The following is a 17,981-nucleotide window of genomic DNA, read 5'->3' as shown; positions in this document are numbered from 1 at the left end:
CAGGGATGTGTAATGTCACCATGGTTGTTTAATATATTTATAGATGGGGTTGTAAAAGAAGTAAATGCTAGGGTGTTCGGGAGAGGGGTGGGATTAAATTATGGGGAATCAAATTCAAAATGGGAATTAACACAGTTACTTTTTGCTGATGATACTGTGCTTATGGGAGATTCTAAAGAAAAATTGCAAAGGTTAGTGGATGAGTTTGGGAATGTGTGTTAAGGTAGAAAGTTGAAAGTGAACATAGAAAAGAGTAAGGTGATGAGGGTATCAAATGATTTAGATAAAGAAAAATTGGATATCAAATTGGGGAGGAGGAGTATGGAAGAAGTAAATGTTTTCAGATACTTGGGAGTTGACGTGTCGGCGGATAGATTTATGAAGGATGAGGTTAATCATAGAATTGATGAGGGAAAAAAAGGTGAGTGGTGCATTGAGGTATATGTGGAGTCAAAAAACGTTATCTATGGAGGCAAAGAAGGGAATGTATGAAAGTATAGTAGTACCAACACTCTTACATGGGTCTGAAGCTTGGGTGGTAAATACAGCAGCGAGGAGACGATTGGAGGCAGTGGAGATGTCCTGTTTAAGGGCAATGTGTGGTGTAAATATTATGCAGAAAATTCGGAGTGTGGAAATTAGGAAAATGTGTGGAGTTAATAAAAGTATTAGTCAGAGGGCAGAAGAGGGGTTGTTGAGGTGGTTTGGTCATTTAGAGAGAATGGATCAAAGTAGAATGACATGGAAAGCATATAAATCTATAGGGGAAGGAAGGCGAGGTAGGGGTCGTCCTCGAAAGGGTTGGAGAGAGGGGGTAAAGGAGGTTTTGTGGGCAAGGGGCTTAGACTTCCAGCAAGCGTGCGTGAGCGTGTTAGATAGGAGTGAATGGAGACGAATGGTACTTGGGACCTGACGATCTGTTGGAGTGTGAGCAGGGTAATATTTAGTGAAGGGATTCAGGGAAACCGGTTATTTTCATATAGTCGGACTTGAGTCCTGGAAATGGGAAGTACAATGCCTGCACTTTAAAGGAGGGGTTTGGGATATTGGCAGTTTGGAGGGATATGTTGTGTATCTTTATATGTATATGTTTCTAAACTGTTGTATTCTGAGCACCTCTGCAAAAACAGTGATTATGTGTGAGTGTGGTGAAAGTGTTGAATGATGATGAAAGCATTTTCTTTTTGGGGATTTTCTTTCTTTTTTGGGTCACCCTGCCTCGGTGGGAGACGGCCAACTTGTCGAGAGAAAAAAAAAAAAAAAAAAAAAATAAGGATACTCAGATGGTGATAGAGATGAGCATTTTGCTGCAATTGTAACAATAGCAACAGACTATCAATTGTTTACAAATCAACTTACCCAGCAAATTTTGACTCTGTTTCAGCTGTCTGTCACATCAAGGATTTATTGTAATGATAATTACATTTTGAATGTACTGGATATATGATACTGAACACTTTTTTTTTTTTTAACACTGGTTACTTCCCACTAAGGCAGGATGACCCAAAACAAGGAAAAAATATAAAAATCTCCTAGTTTAGTGTAACTGCGTAAAAAACAGGCTTAAAAGTTCATTGTGACCAACATTTTAGTTTTCTACAATGCACATGACTAATGGGGAAGAATTCAAACCCATTTTTCTATGGTAACTAACAATAAATGTAGAATTCATTTCATACTGTATATTTTAAAATAGATACAGAAAATAACATGTGGAGTAAATGTATAATGAAAAACCAAGAGAATTTCATGGATGAAAGCTGAATTACATGTGCAGAACACGAAGCCAGAGTAATTTCCTTACCAAAGAAATTTCCGAGGCAGCATCTGTGAACAGGTTTCCAGTAACTGGTCTGCCATTTGTAGTGGCAGAGCTGCTGGCAGAATCTGTGGGCTATTGGTGCATGATTAAAAACTCTATATGAATTTTACTCCATTCACAACTGCAAAAATTCAAACACAATGCACATGAAGGAAAAATATAAACTAATTACTTCCTATTATTTTATTTTGCATAGCAATATAGGTCTAGAGTTTTAAGTTTCATTTTTATATTCTGTACAGCAAACTGTTGGTGTTCCTAATATAAAACTGACAGTACAGTGTTTCTTTCGTTTTTGCGTCACCCTGCCTCCGTGGGAGAGGGCCAGCATGCTGAATACAGGGGGATCTCCTGCTTATACAACAGGTTAGGTTCCAAGCTACCTTTGTAAAAGTGAAAATCGTTGTAACGTGAATCATAGCCTTTTTTTTACTTTCCAATGCCTATAAAAGCATGTAGGCTCTTACATGCATTTTATATGAAGTGTGGGGGAGGTGCGCAAGGCATTATGTATTATGAAAGGGGTAAAGCAGCTGGAACTGATGGGATCAAGACAGAAATGTTAAAAGCAGGGGAGGTTATATAGTGTTGAGTGGTTGGTATTTTGCTTCAAGCATGTGTGAGCGTGTTAGATATGAGTGAATGGAGACGAATGGTTTTTGAGACCCGACAAGCTGTCAGTGTGTGAGCAGGGTAATATTTTGTTAAGGGATTCAGGGAAACTGGTCAGCCAGACTTGAGTCCTGGAAGTGGGAAATACAATGCCTGCACTTTACAGGAGGGGTTTGGGATATTGGCAGTTTGGAGGGACATCTAAACTGTCGTATCTGAGCACCCCTGCAATTATGGTGATTATGTGTTAGTCAGGGTGAAAGTGCTGAATGATGAAAATTTTTTCTTTCTTTTTGGGTCACCCTGCCTTGATGGAAAACAGCCATGTTAAAAAAAATAATAATAAAAGCCTGATTATATTAGGCCTAAAAAAATGCATATACAGTACACACATTACTTGCCTTAAAATATTTTCATCCTTAGCTTACAGTGAGTTGTGAATACATTTATTGTAAGAAGTCTGAATAAATGAAGAATGGGATGTAAACAGAGTGGAGCATAAACACCATAATAGCAAATTACAGGGGGAGCTGTATAAACGAATTTTGGTCATAATTTGAAATGTCTGTATTAGCAAATCACTGTAAAGCGGGGCCCTACTATATTTAATTCATTTCGTGTTAATGACTGCACAAAAATTTGAAAAATTTTTAACTCTTTCAATTCAAAGTAGAACCTACATACGTAACAAGCTGCACAACAAGCACGTACCTAAGTGCATTTCTAGTGAGGTTTTTATTCTGCCACCTTAACTGGATATTTAAATTTTTCTTGTATTACTCAGTTAGCCAGTATCTACTGTGACTCCACAAAAGAGAACTTACCCATGAAACTTCACTGGCAGCTTCAGAAAAAAGGTTGCCAGTTTGTTTCTCTCCATTGGTGGCCCCCGCTGCATCAGAAGAGGATGTGACTGAACTTTCTGCACCCTGGGGAAGCAACAAAGCAGTCAAAGTTATACATTATATGTATAGATATATGGACATGCAAAAGAAGATAAAAGAACAAGAATAAATTGCAGTCGTGTATTAAAGCTCAAGAAAAATAGCAAAGGGCTTTATGGAATTGAAGGATTCAAGCTTAGAGACCAATGAAACTAGATGAAATCTAAAGGAGTTTTTTTTCCACAGAGAAAATGATGAGCCACATTGAAATGAAGAGGATAAAGAAAGCTAGCGACTTCATTCGTATTTTAAGAATATAAGCTGGAAGGTTTAATAAAAATTTGGGGATAAAAGGTGAAGGGTTCAATCAGTCTCAACATAAAAGCAGAGGGTTCAAATACAATCACTACAGATAAAACCTAAGTTTTGTAAAAATCTGTGACAAAAAACTTGGCCTTAAAAGGAATCTAATGGTAAATGTTAGGATGCAATTGTAATATTTAAACAATTCTCTCATAATCATGCTATACTGCCTAATTTTTTTTTACAACATTCTCCACTATACACATATACCTAACTATACCAATTACGAAACAATGCATTGCATTCATAGCAGTGGCTGGTGTAATCACCTCATAAATATCCTAAATACAGCAAGTCTGATGAAATGGACCTCCATAAAGCGATGTCTGACAAAGCAGACAAAAAAATGTGGCCAGACAAAGGCTCAACACGTACAATGAATGGGATGTCCAATTAATATTGCCACGAAGACCAAATCTGCTATACTGAATGGCTATCCAGTTCGATCATACACTCAATAAAATGGACCAATTTCACTTAATAGCAAGTTTGTATGGTCCAGGCTTTGTCTAGGACTTGTCCATTTTCTCTGTGGTGGTAGAGACAAGCTTGTGTCCAACTGGAAATTATAGTGCCAGAAAAAATGATTGTTTGCAAGAAGTGCAGAAAGGGCAAGGCAGGCAGCTAGCCAGCCAGCTAGCTTGTTAAAGAACTGTCGACTCAGTATTTACATCCTTATTGTTGAAATCTTCCGTGTCTGGTACATGTACATGACTCACAAAATCGTAATGACACGATTGCAAACAAACCATACCCTGGCCGGGATTGAACCCGCGGTCAGAGAGTCTCAAAACTCCAGCCTGTCGCGTTAGCCACTAGACCAACTAGCCACAATCCGAATCTTATTGTGGCTAGTGGCTAACGCGACGGGCTGGAGTTTTGAGACTCTCTGACCGCGGGTTCAATCCCGGCCGGGGTATGGTTTGTTTGCAATCGTATCATTACGATTTCATGAGTCATGTTGACGGCAGTGAAGGGACTTGAGCTAGAGTTCATCACGGCCATGCTAGCTGGAGATTCGTCTGTAAAAACTTGCATTTGTGGTCACAGTGGTGCCTGTGCTAACCTTCCTATGGTGTAGAAATATACCTAGTTGGACGAATCTTATTGTGGCTAGCTGGTCTAGTGGCTAACGCGACGGGCTGGAGTTTTGAGACTCTCTGACCGCGGGTTCAATCCCGGCCGGGGTATGGTTTGGTACATGTACAATTTGTCTCTGTAGGTCACATCAGACAGTATGCATGCCTCCCTCCCTCTACCCCTCCTTCCCATTCCCAACACACCCTTCATCATCACTCCATTTATATGACAGGCAAGCAGGCAGACTTTAAATATTTCCATTAAGATAAGAGAGTGAGTGAGGTAATGTCTCTTAGCTTATAAATAAAGTTAGGAACCCTTAACCAAACCCTGTAAAACCCTGTAAAATGAGAGAGAATATATATCAAAGCATGCTTGCATTAGTTTTTTTCTTTGTATATCCAGCTGTGCCATCAATACGGTGGACTAAATGTTTTGTTGGGCATTTGTCCATGTCCAGTAGTCAATCAATTAAGCAGACTACATCCGCTTAATTGAAATGTTCATTGTATATAACTAAATTTTTGGTAAATCGGACCCCTCTTTTCCGTATTAGTCCATTTTATCAGGCTTTAACTGTATCTGGGAATCAATCTACCATTGTTTAGTTTGGATTATACTATGTATGTCTCATTAATACATGAAAAAAAAAAAAATACTGCTACTACTCAGCAAATTGAGCTAAAGAGTTTATATGCTATTGTATACCCAATTCAATGGTATATACTGTTGTGTATTCAGCCACTGTCTTGAAATTAATTTTTTTCATTAGAATGCTTTGCCATTTTTTTGCTTTTCTGAATAATGAAATCCACTTGAGACTTACCTTTTTTGATGCCTGGCATATCACATTTCATATTATTTCTGAACTAATATTTCTTTACGTATTCTTACCTGATTTCCTATACTAACACCACTTTTTTTTTTATTTTTTTTTTTTTAAATTTTGACCTTTTTGTCTTTTTATGTTAATGATTTCTCTTCAAGTCATCACTTTATACTAAACGTTGCACTTGTTAGACCAACCCTCTGTCTATAGACTTCATGTGCCATACATTTTTAACTATTACTATATTTTACATTCTCTACTAGAATTAGCGAATGAATTTTTTATCATACTACATATTGAACACTGACCTAGGGAAAATTCACCAATATTTTCTGTATTAAAAGTGAAAAAGAAAATAAAGAAGCTAGATTTTTGAGTAGGTACCCCATGTTAAAAAATTATTTCCTGCTATGATACTTCACTACTTAAGAGAGAGGAGAGACAAGTTTTCAAGTATATGAAGATTGAGACACTTATGCAACATATGGGAATCTTTATTCAGGAAACGTTTCGCCACACAGTGGCTTCATCAGTCCAATACAAAGCAGAAGGTGTAAGGAGAGGAGGAGTTTGAGGTAATCAGTCCCTCAGCCTGGAGTCGATGTGTTCAATCCATCAATATTGTAGAATGTACAGCATAGGGCCGAAGACGTGGCTTATATACTGTAGTCAGGTGAGGCGAAGCAGGAGGAGGCAGGGTCATAGTGGTATCATCCACTAGTCGAAGTAGGTCTTCGTCCAAAGGTTGGACAAGTGTTGAAGAATACTTTGTAACAAGACCCCATGGTGCTGCAGTGTCTGACAGTTGTGATGAATGGTTTGAAAAACTGACAAGTCTCAATCTTCAACTTGTCGGTTTTTCAAACCATTCATCAGAACTGTCAGACACTGCAGCACCATGGAGTCTTGTTACAAAGTATTCTTCAACACTTGTCCAACCTTCGGACGAAGACCTACTTTGACTAGTGGATGATACCACTATGACCCCGCCGCCTCCTGCTTCGCCTCACCTGACTACAGTATATAAGCCACATCTTCGGCCCTATGCTGTACATTCTACAAGATTGATGGATTGAACACATCGACTCCAGGCTGAGGGACTGATTACCTCAAACTCCTCCTCTCCTTACACCTTCTGCTTTGTATTGGACTGATGAAGCCACTGTGTGGCAAAATGTTTCCTGAATAAAGATTCCCATATATTGCATAAGTGTCTCAATCTTCAACTTGTCGGTTTTTCAAACCATTCATCACAACTTTTCAACTACAGTGGTCCCTCACTTTTCGTAGTTCTCGGCAATCGTAAATTTCGCCAATCATAGGGGTATTTTCGTATAAACATGGACTCGCTTTTCATAGGTTGACTCGCGAATAGTAGTTCATCCGGGACGCGTACGCACGGTGTGAGCCAAGGCGGCCTCCCTACCCAGCCAGTCTGGCATTGTTTACCAGTGAGTGAAGGTCCCCTCAAGTGCTCCTATGAAATATTTCATAATATTCCACTCATTTTAGTGCTTGCAAGTACTAAATAAGCTATCATGGCTCCAAAGAAAGCTCCTAGTGCCAAGCCTGTGGTAAAGAAGGTGAGAAATATGTAGTGACAAAGTCTTGGGCCATTTTAGGGAAGTGTTAAAGAGACGCCAGAAACAGAGCTCTCTCCACAGTTACTTTGCGAGACAGGACTAGAGTGACTCTCAAGGTGGTCCTAGTGGCATTAAGAAACAGAGAAGAGAAGCAACCCCAGAGAAGCAATTAGTACCTGAGGTGTTGCTGGAAGGGGATTCCCCTTCCAAACTGTAAACAATCCAATCTCTCTCCTCCTCCAGTCTCCCATACACTAAGAATCTCCAATAAAGGTAAGTGTTATGCTGTTAATGTTTCATTCATCATTTCCCATTGTATTGTTTATGTACTACATGTATATTTTTTTTTGGGTCACCCTGCCTCGGTGGGAGACGGCCGACTTGTTGAAAAAACAAAAAAAAAAAAGTATATTTCATGTAAAAAATTTTTTTTGTTTTAATACTTCTGGGTGTCAGGAACGGATTAATTGTATTTACATTATTTCTTATGGGGAAAATTGATTCCCAAATCGTAAATTTCGTTTATTGTAGCTCCTCCAGGAACGGATTAATTACGAAAAACGAGGGACCACTGTACATGTATATATAGAAAAAACTTAAGAACCAAGAGGGTTACTGGTAAAAGCCTTAATTAATGCTTTCTACCCCATCCTATATGCATGAAACACCTTCAATACACTGTACATGAATGTGAGAGAGAGAGAAAAAAAAAAAAAAAGAAGGGAGAGAGAAAACCAAAAAAATCACTTCAGTATTTACACAGCTATGATAAAGATGAGTATACAGGTAGGCCCTGCTTATACAACAACCTTTTCTCACTTCCAAATGCATAATAAAGCCTGATAATATGTTTGCACTATCATATATTAAGTGAGCAATAGAGCTAGGCCTATAAAAAAGGCATATACAGTATACACATTACTTACTTTAAAATATTTTCATCATTAGCTTATAGAGAATGGTGAATATATTTATTGTGAAGCTTGGGTGGTAAATGCAGCAGCGAGGAGACGGTTGGAGGCAGTGGAGATGTCCTGTCTAAGGGCAATGTGTGGTGTAAATATTATGCAGAAAATTCGGAGTGTGGAAATTAGGAGAAGGTGTGGAGTTAATAAAAGCATTAGTCAGAGGGCAGAAGAGGGGTTGTTGAGGTGGTTTGGTCATTTAGAGAGAATGGATCAAAGTAGAATGACATGGAAAGCATATAAATCTATAGGGGAAGGAAAGAGGGGTAGGGGTCGTCCTCGAAAGGGTTGGAAAGAGGGGGTAAAGGAGGTTTTGTGGGCGAGGGGCTTGGACTTCCAGCAAGCGTGCATGAGCGTGTTAGATAGGAGTGAATGGAGACGAATGGTACTTGGGACCTGACGATCTGTTGGATCGTGAGCAGGGTAATATTTAGTGAAGGGATTCAGGGAAACCGGTTATTTTCATATAGTCGGACTTAGAGTCCTGGAAATGGGAAGTACAATGCCTGCACTTTAAAAGAGGGGTTTGGGATATTGGCAGTTTGGAGGGATATGTTGTGTATTTTTATACGTATATGCTTCTAAACTGTTGTATTCTGAGCACCTCTGCAAAAGCAGTGATAATGTGTGAGTGTGGTGAAAGTGTTGAATGATGATGAAAGTATTTTCTTTTTGGGGATTTTCTTTCTTTTTTGGGTCACCCTGCCTCGGTGGGAGACGACCGACTTGTTGAAAAAAAAAAAAAAAAATTATTGTATTAAGTCTGAATAAATGAAGGATGGGTATAACTGAAAAATCGCTGCATTAGCAAAATGCTGTAAAGTGGGGCCTGCCTGTACTAACTTACTAGTCACAGCATTCAGGATATATACAATAAGCTGTTTGATCAGTGTGTACTGTATCTTAATTGAATGAAAATATGGCTTATGACATGAATAACTATACTGACTTACTACCCACAAAGTTCAAGCTGTATACATGTATGATGCACATATCTGCTAACTTTCTGGCTGTTAACTGTAACTTACTACACTAAAGCTACCAAGCTAACTATGGCAGCAAAATCTTAAAATAGTTCATTTTAGCTGTCTGTTTTGGAGTTTACATAATGACTATTCTGATTTTTTACACATACTAAAACTTAAATATTTCTCCCTTCTATTTCTCATTAACATGGGTGAAACAAGTGCACCAAGCCAGGAGGCTTCAGGACCTAGAACCCCTTTCAGTCGCCTCTTACGACACGCAGGGAATACGGAGGATCTATTCTATAAAGGCCCAATCCCCAAAGCCAAAATCATAGGCATATATAAACCTCAAAATAATAAGCCAAAACTGATATTGTAATTAGTTTGCAAACAAAACTTTCATTACAACCCCGTATAAATTCTTACAAACACACTACACAATGTGAATACATGTCTTAAATACTTGTTGCTATTATTTGTGTCTTACAAATACACTACTGTACTTTCTTTGTAAATGCTTATAAAGATTTACATATACATTACTGACCTTGCAATTTTTTTTTTTACAATCATATGACATGTACTTTCCTTGCAAATCTTTAGCATTAATGAGATATTAAAACTTCTTAAAAAACTGAACTGTTCTTAACATAGTCAAGCTAATATAAAGATATGTTACAGCAACATAGTAATTAGGGAACCTTATTCTATTAGTTCAGTCATGGGTCTGAGAGATGGAAACTTATTTTCACACCAAAAATCAAATCTACTGAAGGTTCCTCATAAGTCATGTTAATCCTCTCACACTGAATCCAGTACTATATTCCAGGGTTTGTATAAACTCCCTGTGATAAACACTACTTCCTTGGGAAGTTGCTCCTTCACACATAGGCCTCTTAATTCTTTGGGAAATCCCATTATACATATATTAATACTGATGGAAAGTTTTCTTTGCTATAATATTGAAATGGGTGCTCAAGGTGCTGATAACTCACTGCTTGTTATACAAAGAATAGAATGGTGCACTACTCACAGCAACTTTAGACTGCAGGTTCTGCCCAAAGATGAAGTTGTTGCTACCTAGGTTGGGACTTGCGGAGCTGCCGGGAGAAGTTTGCACCTTTAAAATCTTAACGCACGATGTGCTTTACCAATACTGTACTACGAGATATGCCCTATTCACATTATAATTCTCCTTCAAAGATTCTTGATAAATTTGACTCCAATTACCATTCATAACTAATAATACTGTATATAAAAAAAAACTATGCAATTTCTCTGGCTTGTTTAATCTAATTTTTGATCACAGTCTAGCTACAGTAAACTAACACTACCTATTACATATATAAAAAAAAAACCTTAATAAGTTAAAATTCACTGTGATTTATGAACCCCTTACCTATCTTTACCATCTCCATTGCGTGCGAGGGGAAGAAACAGCTTTCTTGAATTACTGTTAGAGTTGTTGCTGGAAGTGCTACTGTCCTCACTACTGTTTGTATGAATTTCAACTGATACAGACCGAGCTCCTCTTCTTTCTTCTTTCATTCCAGAAGGCGTTGCTCGAGGAATGTGCGAAGACGTTACTGGGGTTGAAGAGGAGACATCTTGGCCAGAGGTTTGAAATGCTGCAGGTTCAGGAGCTGTTCTTGAAACTCTTTCCTCTGATCCACTGGCTGAGTCTGCTTTGTCTCCAGTATCAACTGGTGCTATAATAGATAGAAACAGTCCGAGTCAAGATTTTGGTAAAAGGTTCTGCACAATATTAGCACACCTCTTCATGCACCATATACATTACCTTACTATTGGTTAACTTTACTATCTACTTATATTAGCCATATTTCAATTCCCTAATATGACTTTGTAAGGCAAATGTATGTGTTTTGTCATCTCATTTCAGTTTGCTGTTAATTTACTTATAGCTAAGTAAACCTATTTTCACATTCTTATCTTAATGATTTCCCAAATCTTAACTGGCTTATAATAATTAATTATTTTTTTAAGTTATCTTAAATTTTAAACACGCTAGGAAAAAATGTAAATTATTTCGTAAAATTTTTTCATTAGTTCTTATTACAGTCCCAGTACATTAGTCTATGCACAACAATTATTTGGAACAAAACTATGTAAAGAGAAATTAGATCTTCAAATCATTAGTTTTAAAAATCTTAATAAAAACAATAATAATGGTAATGGCAACAACTATGATGCTGAAGGGAGTACAGAATCTCTGAAATACTTTTCCTGAAATAGCCACATGATTGTAGTCATCCAAATTATTAGCAAAATCTGAGCAATATACATAACAAGTTTTAAGAAACAATAATTTGTACACACTTTTTGAAAATGGATTAGAAGATCCCAACACTGATGGCTTCAGTTTAAACTCAGACTTGCTTGACTGTGGTGGGGACGAGCCAGTGACAGTTAAGGTTGGGGGCATGAAGAGACTAGGTGTGCCTCTAATGGAGCTAACTACTCTGCTAGAACCTAAGGGTGACGGTCGAATAACTGGTGGTCCACCTGTTGAGAAAAATTCCTGGTATAAAGAGGGCTGAACTAATGTGAATTCTCTCGAACTATTTCAATAAGTTATCTTTTATCATTATACAAATGGTATATAATACTAACAAGTAGATAAGCAAGACACATGAAATAAGTATCTTTATTCTGAAACTTTTTGCCTAAACAGTAGGCTCCATCAGTCGAATACAGAGGTGGCAAATATGGAGACATCAGAAGTAGTGGAGAGGAAAAGATGACGTTATCAGTCCCTCAGTTTGGAGATGTGTTCAACTTTATAGTCTTGAACATGAAGCTTAAGCATGATACTGGAACCTTTTATTGATGTTTATCTGACATCAACACAACAGTATCTTTGTACAGAGGACATCATCTACACCTTCACAGTTCAACCATTAGCTATGAGTGAGAAGAATTGTATTTGAGTCAGTACACTTGCTGCAGTGCCCCTCAATTCTAATGTTCTTACTTCCACTGTAGGTCCCACTCCCTGTGACATCATCTCCATTCTCCATGCTTCACCTCTGACATTTAAAAAGGCTCCATTCCCATGCTTCTGCTTCACAATGATTGAGATTATGAACTTGGAAACATTTTCAGGCTGAAGGACTGACCACTTCATGCAACCTCCTCAAGGTTCACAGACTGATCACATCATCTTTACCTCTCCACTGCTGATGCTTCCATATCTGTCACCTCTGTATCTGACTGATGAAGCCTACTGTGCAAGCAAATGTTTTGCAATATAGATACCTAAATGATGCATGTGTCTCTTATTTATTACCTTTAATCTGGAGGAAGAGAGTAGAGGTATTTCAAAATATACAAAGCACTGGATAGAATATGTCATTCAGCACTTTGTCAATATCAGTGTACACTCATGCATGCATGCACACGCATGTGTACACAAAAAATGATAACACTTGCAAAAGAAAATACACACACACACACACACACACAGCAGACTTCACTCAATGGGGAAAGAACTAGGGGTAAGCATAGTGCCTGGTATATCACTAGAGACTTACGCCAGTCAAATAGCTTCTGCAGGCCAATGATTATTGAACAAATCTAAAAGCAGCCATCAGGAATCTCAACAACGAGTCATTCTAGGACCCTTATACAAAATACACCAAGCCCATCTTAAGTATCCAGAACCTATGTGGAAGCTGCACTGGACAAAGTATGTTAAAAAACTAGAGAAAATGCCAAAATATGAACTGAATCTAATGACACTGAGGGAAAAACAACCATAACATACAAAATACTCAGGGAAATTGGTAGGGTAGACAGGGACAGACTGTTTGAGAAGAGAAACAGGAACTTGGAGGCACAGCTATAAGTTAAAGACACAGATGTCAGGAAGTATTTCCTCAGTCTCAGAGTGGTCGGGAAATGGAATGATCTCGATGAGGCAGGCTCCATACATAGTTTTAAAAACAGGTACAATAGGGCCCATGAGACTAAGGGAGTGAATCTGGCAAGGTAAAAGGCTGGGTCAGGAGTTGAGAATCTGGCAAAGTATAGGGCTGGATCAGGAGATGAGAACCTGGCAAGGTAAAAGGCTGGGTCAGGAGTTGAGAATCAACACCTGCAACCAGATACAGTAAACCCTCCAAATAATAGACCTCTATACAATGTACTTTGGAAATACAGAACAAAATCGGCTAGGACAATTGATATGCAAACGAGGAACAGTGTTGGTTACAGAATTATCCATTATTGTCACAAGAAAAACATTATTCTATCCACCACAACTGCCATTACCAACTGGCCTATTTCTCCCATTAGGCCATTACAGGGAGGGTTTACTGTAGGTAGGTAGGGCATGCATGCACATGTATGCGTGCATGTGCGTGTTTACCTATTTGTGGTTACAGGGGTCGAGTCACAGCTCCTGGTTCCACCTTTTCGCTGGTCGCCACTTATTACCATAATATCGCCTAATATAGTCACCCCCTACCCTCCAAAATTTACCCACTACCCACATGCCGCAAGCCTCAGTTTCTATAAATACATCTCGCATATTACTGTCACCAGTGCAGAGAAAGGTAAAGTGGAAATCAGTTTTTTGGTGGCATACAGAGTGAAGTAGGATACGGGCACGATGTCAGTACAGCATACCTGTAGGACATGTAAAAAAAATCCTTGGATGGATCACATGCAACCTGTGCTTTTCCAAGCATCATAACTCTTGTGCAAGAATAAACACTGCCTCAGAAAATGACCTCGAACTAGCAAGGTGCTTCTGGTTGTACAATAAAGATATAGAACTTTGGCCAGGTATCAGAAAGGTACTAAGGAGGGTAATAAATAATTAAAATAAGCAAAAAAATAAAGATGAACTCTTGGACAGTCTACCAAAGATTTATAAAACATGGGAGGAAGAGACAGGAATAGTGAACCAAAAAATGCAGAATGCTCATACCACAACAGATGACTTGAAACTATATAGTCACCCACTGAAAAAAAACACAGGAAACAAAAATGTCAGTTAACCCAACCCCCTCACACATAGTGTTAACCCAGACCCATTCCCCAGTCCTAGTGCTACTGCCCACAGCACTGGTGCTAGCCCAGGCTCAGCCCCCAGTGCCAGTCCAGTCACCACTAAAACCTTAAATATACAACCATCATTCCACATGACCATAGCCCACATTACAAATGTAGTGGAGGAGGAGTTGTCTTCTTCTGGAAAAGTAGTTCTGTTCCCCAGAAGCAGGACAGGGTGGTCCTGGCTTGGATACTGAAAATTATAGTGCAGTCCTAGAAACTGCACAAATTGAGAACACACCTACCAAAACTTATACCCAACCAAAAGTGAAATTGTGCAAATTCTTTGTTTGATGCCCCTGTAAGCATGGAATATCAGGAAAAACAAATGGGACATGAAACTTTGAGCATCCCAAAAAATGTCATGACCTTCTGTCTAAAGGAGTGTGTTGTTCTCCCTCCTGTAAATTCTTTCACCCAGAAATGTGCCACTCTTTGGTCCTCCAAAAACAGTGCTACAACAACAGCTGCACTGCATATCATCTAAAAAGAACCAGGAGGTACAAACCTCATAAGACAAACAACAGTAGTCACGACAACCCCACTCCAAAGTGATTTTTTAGTGGCAGGATACGTAAAAAGAAAATGGAAAAAAGTAAAATTAGTCTACCACCTTGCAGCCTTATTGGACTGGAGACACAGCCACTGTCCCCCCATGGCCCTCCAGAACCACAACTACTGATGCCAATAACAAAATCCCCCCAACAAACACAGACTACAACCTCGTTTATATTTGCTAATACACAGGGCCTTAAGCCATTCACCAACAACAAATACCTTTTATCAGTGGACTTCTAGAGGAGTCAAATGCAATGTTTGCAGCCTTCACAGAGACCCACACAAAAGATCACTTTGACAATGAAATATGGATAAATACGTACAGCATTTTTAGATGTGACAGAAAGAACAGACAACAAGGGAGGTTGGCCTGTATATCAAAGAATCGCTCATCTGCACGGAGATGCTGAACATCACAAATGATGTTCAAGTTCTAACAATAAAGATCGAGAACCAAAACCTAGTCATTATGGTTGTATATAAGCCACCAGATGCAACCTCCCAACAGTTCAAGGAACAGCTACTGAAAATTGAGTATTCTCTGGAAAGCCTTCCAGTTCCATCCCCAAACATCTTACTGCTTGGTGATTTCAACCTAAGGCATACAAAATGGAAGTGTAGCAAATAATGTTATAGTAGAAACAATCCCTGGAGGCAGCACAGATGAAAGGTCACATACACACATGAGCTACTAAATCTCGGCAATAAACACACCCTTAGTCAGCAGATAGTGGAGCCAACAAGACTGGAAAACACACTTGACCTTATCTTTACAAATAAAGAGGACCTGGTAAGAGACATAACAATATCAAAAACAACTAATTCCAATCACAATCTAATCAAAGTTCAGACTTACATGTACAGGGGTCCTGATCAGCAAAATGCACGTAGCTGTGAAGGTGTCTTCATCAAATATAACTTCAACAAAAGGAATATTAATTGGGACTAGGTGAACCATATCTTCAATGAAACATGTTGAGAAGATATCTTAAATAACCTGGATCCAAACCAGTGTCTTGAAAGGATCAACTTCCTGGCAGCTGAAGTATGTTCAAAGCATATGCCCCTAAGAAAGAAGAAGAAAAGAAGTAAACTGGAGAGAGAAAGACATTCCCTTTACAGAAGACAACGAGGAATCACTGAGCTCCTCAAGAATGCTAAATTGTTTGATACATGAAGGAGGCACTGACCAGGGAAGTGGAAAGTATCAAACTTAAGTTAAAGGACTCATACAGTACAGTACCTAGGAGAGACAGGAAGAGCTAAAAGCGATTAGTGAAACTGAAAGAATTTCGAAATATTTCTTTTCATATGCCAAACACAAGACAAATACCACATCTAATATCAGGCCCTTGCTCAGAAAAGATGGGACTTACACAGATGACAACAAAGAAATGAGTGAGATACTGAAATCCCAATATGACTCTGTGTTTAGTGAGCCACTAATCAGTCTAAAGGTTGACAATTCAAATTATTTTTTCATAACTTAGCCTCAAAACTCCATCAATGTATGCCAGATTTCTGACATTACCCTAACTCCAATAGACTTGGATAAAGCCATTGACAACATGCCAATGCACTCAGCCCCAGGCCCTGACTTGTGGAACTCTATGTTCATTAACCCTTTGACTGTTTCAGGCCCCTTTCTGAAACTGTCATTCTATGTCGCTAAATTTTTGAAGAAAAAAAAAAAAAATTTTTTCTTATGAAATGATAAGAGAATCTTTTCCCGATGGTAATGACACCAAAAGTTCGAAATTTGGTCGAAAACTCATGGAATTACGCTCCCACGAAGTTAGCGGTCTTGGCGACATACGCGTATCGGCGATTTCGCCGACTTTGAGCCCTATTTTCAGCCAATTCCGTTATTCCAGTTGACCAAACTCATAGCTATTTCTTTAGAACTCCATTTTATCTATCAGCTGAGTACAAGAAACCTCCCATTTACCAATTTAGACTACCCAATATTGTGGTCAGAAATTGGCAATTTGGCCAATTTCACACAAATTAAAAAAGATGCCAATTTCACAAACTAAAAAAGATGCCAATTTCAAAATAGGGTCCAGAATAAACAAGGTAGACATTCTTGGCACTAAAATAACATATCCTCTGTTCATTAGTCACATCTCTAGGCCCCTCTTATATTATTGATTTTTATTTTGATTTTTTATTCATACAAAAAAATACAAAATTTACTGTTATGCAGACTACTGCATTATTGTAAAAATGGTATAAATAATATCAGTGCACTAGTGAAAGAATATTAGACTCCCCAGTTGACGTGTATTGGACGTGTGGTGTGATTTGTTTACTCCTGAACATTGGTAAAAATCGAACATTTCCGCTACTTTGAGCTCAGTTTCAAGGTCGTTTTCATCGTCAAAGTAATGAAAATCATCTCTATTTCTGTAATATGTTTTCCATTTTATCACCTAAGACCATGAAAACGCAAATACATCGATAAATACTATACGAAAATACACCTCAAACTCTGCGTTTTAATAAAAAAAACGATGAGTTTTTTTTCTCATTACGCACTGTGTGCTGCAGGATTTTTTTTATGTGGTGAACACTGACCACACAGACCCATTCTCTCACGTGTGGGCCTACCAGCTTTCTTCCGCTTGATTTGAAGCCGCTAGAATTATTGAGTATATATACGTCAGAAACACTGGCTCGTAAGACGTATATATATGACCAAAACAGTCAAAGGGTTAAGAACTGCAAGAAACCCCTTTTGCGTGCCCTAAGTATACTATGGAGGAGCTTGGACATAGGTGAAATTCCACAGTCACTAAAAACAATGGTTACAGCCCCACTCCATAAAGGTGGCAGCAAAGCATTAACTAAGAACTATAGATCAATAGCTCTAACGTCCAACATCATAAAAATCTTTAAAAGAGTGCTAAGAAGCATGATTGCAAACCACCTGGATTCCCAAAAACTGCACAATCCAGGGCAACATGGATTCAGAGCAGGTCACTCCTTCCTCTCGCAACTACTGGATTACTACGATATGGTCTTGGATGCACTGGAAGAAAAACAGAATGCAGATATAATATACAATAACTTTGCAAAAACCATTGACAAGTGCGATCATGGCGTAATAACACACAAAATACAGTACATGCTAAAGAAATAACTGGCAAAGTGGGGAGATGGATCTTCAGTTTTCTAACCAATCGAACACAAAGAGTTAAATCGGAAGCTGCCATAGTGAACAGCTCTGTTCCTCATCCTC

At 38.5% G+C, this 17,981-nt stretch overlaps 1 protein-coding gene across 4 annotated transcripts in view; it reads right to left on the bottom strand.

The window, feature by feature from the left end:
* Positions 1-17,981, bottom strand: part of RanBP3 (ran-binding protein 3) — a 58,589-nt gene that overhangs the window by 24,169 nt on the left and 16,439 nt on the right. For 2 of the 4 annotated variants that reach the window (XM_053791098.2, XM_053791097.2), the window contains 5 exons: positions 11,444-11,629; positions 10,506-10,815; positions 10,140-10,206; positions 3,259-3,363; positions 1,805-1,894 (listed from right to left, as the gene is read on the bottom strand). In XM_053791098.2, the coding sequence (XP_053647073.2) occupies positions 1,805-1,894; positions 3,259-3,363; positions 10,140-10,206; positions 10,506-10,815; positions 11,444-11,629 (758 nt within the window). The remainder of the gene's footprint in view (positions 1-1,804; positions 1,895-3,258; positions 3,364-10,139; positions 10,207-10,505; positions 10,816-11,443; positions 11,630-17,981) is intronic. The other 2 variants (XR_008408503.2, XM_070097672.1) reach the window with 2 other exon arrangements.

Source organism: Cherax quadricarinatus, chromosome 59 (genome assembly GCF_038502225.1).
Source record: "Cherax quadricarinatus isolate ZL_2023a chromosome 59, ASM3850222v1, whole genome shotgun sequence".
NCBI lineage: Eukaryota > Metazoa > Arthropoda > Malacostraca > Decapoda > Parastacidae > Cherax > Cherax quadricarinatus.
The sequence above is the reverse complement of the archived record's forward strand: the minus strand, read 5'-3'. Positions and strand labels throughout refer to the sequence as shown.